Consider the following 7,204-nt stretch of genomic DNA (forward strand, 5'->3'; position numbering starts at 1 on the left):
TTTTCTGCAGCTGTGGTAAAAACAGGAGAAAAACAAAGCCAACTCTGGATATATTTTGGTAGTTTCTAATCTACCTAGAAAGTTCATCCTCTATAACTCAAAAAAAAAAAAAAAAAAAACTCTTTTAAACTAGAAACACAAAGCTTTCAACATATTCTTCATGTTGTTTTTCCAACTTGAATTAATCCATGTGCTTCTATTTAAGAAATTGCACCCTGTCTGTGATGGTTATAAATCCTGAACGTTTTTGTTCTTGCTTAGCTTAGCTCATGACTTATTCTCTTCCGAATCATGTTCTTGCCATTCTGATTCACTTTTTTATTTAAAGATTTCAATCTAAATCTTTAGGCCTCTCTCTTTAAACTTTAAAGAGGTGAAAGATTTGTAGTGTCTGGCTGGTAAAAATTCTCTTTACAGATTTTGTCTACTATTCCTGTCTAGTCTGTGAGGAAGAGGATCAACTCCTTACTAGGCACTGGCAGATCAGATGCTGCTTCACTCTTCTCCAATGTTTGCTCTCTAAAATGAGATATCTCAATCTCACCCCATGTAAACTACACATTGTGATCCTACTTCACCACTTTTGCACCTGTCAATATATAAAAAACACACTACACTACACACACAACTCTGGTAAATTTAGGATTGATATAGCCTGCCCAATATATATATATATATATATATATATATATATATATATATATATATATATATATATATATAGTTGAGGTCAAATGAGAACTTAAAAATACTAGGGACCCCACTTAAAATGACAACTTTTTTTGTACACAACATTTAAAAAAACACATCATTCCACTCCTATATCAACGATTAAGATAATTGCTGAAGAAAGTTTGTAAAAAAATGTTTTTGTTTTTTTTTGCATATGCATATATCGATATATGTGGATATGTATGTCTTATGTTCATATGCATATTAAAAAAAGTTTGATTTTTTTTTTTAAACGAATCTCTTAGATGCAGCCTTATATGTATGTTTGGTGTTGTTTTTTTTGGTGCATATGATCTTATATGCAGACGTGTATATGCATATGCACATATGTTTATATGCATATATATGCAAAAAAAAGTTCGTTTTATGGTGGATTTTTTTGCTACGAAGCTGTAGGAGTGGAATGATGTATTTTTCTTTTGAAAATATTGTGTAGAAAAAAAGTTCTCAAGTTCCTAGTATTTTTAAGTTCTAATTTGATCTCAACTGTGTGTGTATATATTTATACACACACACAAACACCCACGGTTCTGTAAATTTAGGATGGATATAGACAGCCGTATAGATATGGAGTCATGAGTCATGAGTCATGATGATACACAAGTATGTATATATATATGTGTAAGATGTTGAGGGTTCTTTTATTTAGAGCATATAATAAGGTAAGGTATTAGGTGTTGTTTGTTTTGGAAGTGGTTAAATGTCTTTTGTCTTTTTCCATGTTTGCGGAAGAAAACGTGCACTTGAGAAACGTCTACCCGTCAGAAGGGAAAAGTGCTCAAAAAGTACTTTTGTAGAAAAACAAACGAGGCCTTAGTAAATGATGAGAAGTTATGTAATTATATATACATCCGCTACCGGTAATTTCGTATAAAAATCTCACCAGTAAAAGTTAAATCTCTTGTTTTCATATAATGATAACATTGATGGATGTGTATTCTTGCGCTCCATTGTGTTTGTGTCTTTGAGAGAACATAATAATAATAAAATATATAATGAATTGCTGCACACTGACTGCAGTGTGAAAAACTTGCTCTTGTTTGTCAAGCCACAAAAATTATATCTCGTATTCTTTTTGTATTATGGTTTTGCTTGGGACAAGATCATTCAATTTTGAAATACAGCATCCTCAGTCAGTTTGCCTCAGCCTTTTTCTTCAATCCAAGTGGAACCCTGAGATGACCAATTTATGACCATGAGTTCTCATTATTTATATTCGGTGATTTCACAATCCTTCAAAGACGCTGCAAGTTTTTAGGCAATAATATTCAATTCTTCGTTTTTTTTTGTTGGGGTTGGGAAACTCTTTTGTTTTGGGTATATTATTATCGTTTGGACTTAGTAGTGTCTGTCTGTTTCAAGTGTTACAAGCAATAGTGTGGTGGAATCAGTGTTTCACATGTCAGCAATCAACAACACAAGAACCCTGGACTGACCTGGTAACTGGTAAGTAGATACAACTGGTTGCTGCTGTTTTATTCATTTTTCATTTTATTCCTTTTTTATGTGTTTCTTTCTGTACTTCACGTTTCTAGTGCAAATAGTGACCAAGCATTTTGTAGTTCATGTAATGAAAGTTTTCATTCATTGCTTTGCTTTGCTTTGGAAGTAGTAATATCAAACAAATAAAAAACATGATTATATGCATGTCACACATTTTTCTAATGCAGTATGTGATCAATTTTGAGGGTGGATTGGCTTAAAGGTTACATATAGATAGTAGGTTTTGTTATGAATTTTGTACCTCCCCAAATTGAAATGACTAACTTACCTTTATTTAATATCTTTTTTCAAATTATACTAAAAACAATTACAAGTGAGCGTAACCGTGTCCTCAGCACAAACCTTTGTTTGCAAACTTGGCGATCAACGGTGGAAGTTAGTCTGACATGGACCAAGACAACATGGAAACAAGGTGGAAAAAATGAAATTTGCAATTTTAAAAATATAGGGACCAAAAAAAAAATCAGAAAACTATGTAGACCGAATTTGCAACTTACTCTTTTATGTTTTTATTGTGTCATCATATAAAATCAGTTTTACATTTTCAGAGTAATTGATTGCCGTCATGATATTCCAACAACCAATCCCACCGCCTAACTACTGTCGTCATCGCACTACCCAAAAAAAATATTACAAAAAGAAAAGGATGTACATCTTAACAACCTTATAAAATAACATAAATAAAAAGAATTATTCATTCATGGCAAGCTTACAAATACCATACCACATCATTAGAGTTGTTAGAGAAACGCTCTAGATATTACTACTGATGGACTCTCTGTATGTGATGAAATTGTTTTGGATGAACTAAAATGATGGAAGGAAAACCAATTCATGCATGTTTGATCCAACGTCATAATCACTTATGAATAAAATTCTTTTAATTTAATCTGAAATTTGGGATTATAAACTGAAATTTGGGACTATGGTTTATATTTGGATGAAACGTTAAAAGAAAAATCAGTGTAACAAGACAAAGATGCACCAACTCAAATCTTATAGGAGCCTATATCCATTTTTGAACCCGAGCTAGCCAGACACTTGTTTTTATCAAAAGAAATGTGTTAGTTTAACGATTTAGGGACTATTGTAGATTCACTTTTAAAATAATAATAAGGAAAAATCAAATCACAAAAATGACCAAAACACTGGGGTATCACCTTTTTTGTTAGTTATCATAAATTTTGCATTATGTCCCATTATAAATGCAAAATTGTTTTTCGACCACAAAAAACAGGAGATGTAAGAAAAATCATATATTTTTGCAGTCTTTAGTGTAATTCGTAACATCTGATTTTTTTTTTCTTTTATGATGGGACGATAGAAAAACATTGTCGGATTCGAGGTCTATTGCAAACTTGGCCTTTATTTGACAATATATATATATATATATATATATATATATATATATATATATATATATATATATATATATATAAAATGATCAGTTTTTAAATGATTTCAACCTTGCATTTTTGTGATTTTCCCTGATGTAAAAGTAAAACCATTTAGACCTTTTAAATTTGGAGTAGTTGGTTGTCGAAATTAAAAATATCAAGGAACGTTTAAAGGTCACGATTTTAATGGTTGATCACATGAAAATTAAAATGCTTTGCGGACAAAAACGATAAATCACTACTCGAGAAAGTGGTTACAATTTTTTGCACTTCTTGCGAGGGTCGGATAGTGTTTCATACAGACACTCTATCATCGTCATCTGGGAAAGTGTGATCATTTTCATCAACGATCAGATATAAACTGAGGTGCGAGTTTTATCATCCAATTCTGAAAATTATTGATGTATTTGGGTGAGATTTATCATCGGTTTCGAGTGCTAAGTAAAGTTTAATCCAAGTAATACGATAAATCACTACTTGATTCTGTAATATCAAGAAATCGTTGCATATGGCGACCACCAGATCGCTACAGCTTGTATTCAACAGAATCAAGAGCAGGGGAACCGTTCGGTGCTTTGGGACTGCTACCGAAGGCATCGCCTCTCCTGCCGCCTCTTCTCGCCACCTTATCGATTTAGAACACGATTACAGCGCACACAAGTATGCCCTCTCTCTCTCTCTCTCTCTCTCTCTCTCTCTCTCTCTCTCTCTCTCTCTCCACACATACACACATGCGTGTGTTTTGTGTGCACATGGGCTACGATTGTTTTTTTTTAATCGATTCGTGGGGTTTCTTGATTCTGCTATGTTGCTGTGTTACATTCTTACTGATAGGAATTATGCTCCCTTCATTCCATAACTATGATTTATCTTCCCCAAATTTGCAGAAATTAAGTTTAGTAAGACACAAAAACTAGAGAATTTTGATGTCATTCAACTGCAGATATGAATTAGGAACACTAGGAGAATAGTTTTTAGTGTATGTGATTGCCTATGTGATGTATGTCCGAAAGAAGGATTTCCAAAATTATAAGAACAATGAAAATAGTTGATGAACTGCATTATATGTACAACTCATCATCATCATCATCATCATCATCATCATCATCATCATCATCATGTTATTCGGTTCTACATGCTTACATCTGTAACCACAATTTGAGCTTTTGAATGGTTCTTTCTCAGTTATCATCCTGTCCCTGTTGTATTTTCTCATGGAAAAGGGTCGGCTATTTGGGATCCAGAAGGCAAAAAATATCTCGACTTTCTTGCAGCTTACTCTGCAGTTAATCAGGTGAGATACACACGGGGTTTAAGCGGTTAGTTATCTATTGACAAAATTTGTTGATGAAAGGGGATAACTGGTTTTTTGGTACAGGGACATTGTCATCCAAAGATCATGAAAGCATTAATGGAACAGGCACAAAACCTAACTCTCAGTTCTAGAGCCTTCTACAATGACAAATTTCCAGTCTTTGCAGAGTATTTAACCAAAATGTTTGGATATGACATGGTTCTTCCAATGAACACTGGTGCTGAAGGAGTAGAAACCGCTATAAAGCTTGCAAGAAAATGGGGTTATGAAAAAAAAAGAATCCCCAAAGATCAGGTACTAACTTTATTAATAATAAGTCTTTAAGCAGTAAAATCCCTCAATTTCTCTGTTTGATTTGATGTGCAGGGTATCATTGTCTCATGTTGTGGTTGCTTCCATGGTCGTACAATGGCTGCTATTTCTATGAGTTGTGATAATGATGCCACTAGTGGATTTTGGCCATTGTTACCTGGTCAACTTAAAGTTGACTTTGGAGATGAAGCTGCCCTTAAGAAACTTTTTGAAGGTTTTTGAAATTCCAATTAATATTCCTTGCTTTTATACCTTGTCAACAAGACACTTATGCTCAATTTCTTTCACTTAATATATGCAGAAAAAGGAGAATATATAGCTGGTTTTTTATTTGAGCCCATACAAGGAGAGGCTGGGGTATGTAATCTTCATTTTTTCTGTTCTTTTCTATCTTTTTTTTTTTTTTTTTTTTTTTTTTTTAATGTTTTTGAATTTCTAAATTTGCATCTTTATAGGTTATAATTCCTCCAGATGGTTATCTTAAAAGTGTGAGAGAACTTTGTTCAAAGCACAACGTCTTAATGATTGCAGACGAGATACAAAGTGGGTTAGGAAGATCTGGAAGAATGCTGGCATGTGATTGGGAAGGTGTGAGGCCTGATGTTGTTGTAAGTTCTTTTTATATTTATTCTCCAAAATGAATAAATTAAAAAAAAAAAAAGAAGCTTATAAATTATGATATTTTTCAGATACTAGGGAAAGCATTAGGTGGTGGAGTGATACCAGTTAGTGCAGTTCTTGCAGACAAAGATGTCATGCTTTGCATACAACCAGGTGAACATGGAAGGTATTATCCACTTCTTACTTATATCATTCAGACATCATCTTATATAATATAATTTGATAACACTTTCACATGTTTATTAGCACGTTTGGAGGAAACCCATTAGCCAGTGCTGTTGCCATTGCATCATTGCAGGTGATACAAGATGAAAAACTTGCCCAAAGGTAAATAAAACAACCATCATCTTTACATCATTAAAAGATGGGATTAAAAAAAGTATAGTTTGTTTGTTTATTATATATACTTAAAAGTAAAAACAATGGTATAATAGATCTGCTGAAATGGGAGAGGAACTGAGAGGATTATTAAGAAAAAGTCAGCAGCAATTTCCTGATGTTGTGATGGAAGTGCGTGGAAAAGGATTATTCAATGCAGTTGAGCTTATTAGCAAGTCTTTATATCCTGCAAATGCATACGATCTATGTATTAAATTGAAGGAAAGAGGAATTCTCGCAAAACCTACTCATAATGCCACTATCCGCTTAACTCCTCCCCTTTCAATAAGGTACGTACAAATTACAATTACATAATACAAGAATTAGAATTAGCATTTTCCATTGTTACAAATTTTTAAATTTAAAAATTAAATAGTTTGGATGAGATTCGGGAAGGTGCTAAGGCGTTTCATGATGTATTGGAATGTGATCTTCCGAAACTGGTGAAGGAGAAGCCGATGGAAACTACTCCAAAAGCTTCGGAATCATGTCACCGTTGTGGACGCGACTTGTATGGCTCTTCCTAGGAACTATTTTCATGGGAATGGAATAGATTATAGATATTGGAATGGAATAAACAAGGGAATAGAATGGAATGGAATCAATCGTTATATTTCATCATGATGTTTGTATGACTGAACTGAATTTTTATTTGTATGTAAACACAATATAGATGATTGTAATTTTACTCGAGATTATCTTCACTATAACTAATGAAATACTATCGACAAAAATAAAAATTAAACATGATAAAAGCTTATTAAAATCCGAATAGTTTAACATAAAATTATAATTTATTCGTTCTTTTCAAAAAAATAAACTTGGAGAAAGTAGGTGGAGTTCTTATGTTCATATAAAAGTTAATATTCGTGGGTGCCAAATTGAGATGGAATAGACGGCTACGTGTGTAAATTTGGATCATATGAGCATTGAATTTATGCCCAAT

The 7,204-nt window shown here is 33.0% G+C and overlaps 1 protein-coding gene across 1 annotated transcript; it reads left to right on the forward strand.

The window, feature by feature from the left end:
* Positions 1-3,833: 3,833 nt before the first annotated feature.
* On the forward strand, positions 3,834-6,962 carry DELTA-OAT (ornithine-delta-aminotransferase). Its single transcript, XM_079041447.1, has 10 exons — positions 3,834-4,292; positions 4,818-4,926; positions 5,011-5,241; positions 5,314-5,473; positions 5,561-5,616; positions 5,715-5,867; positions 5,949-6,046; positions 6,127-6,207; positions 6,315-6,548; positions 6,635-6,962. Exons 1-10 carry the CDS (start codon positions 4,141-4,143, stop codon positions 6,783-6,785), a joined length of 1,425 nt encoding a protein of 474 aa, XP_078897573.1. The 5' UTR covers positions 3,834-4,140; the 3' UTR covers positions 6,786-6,962.
* Positions 6,963-7,204: the final 242 nt, after the last annotated feature.

This window comes from Lactuca virosa, chromosome 4 (assembly GCF_052849685.1).
Source record: "Lactuca virosa cultivar CGN04683 chromosome 4, Lactuca_virosa_CGN04683_v6, whole genome shotgun sequence".
NCBI lineage: Eukaryota > Viridiplantae > Streptophyta > Magnoliopsida > Asterales > Asteraceae > Lactuca > Lactuca virosa.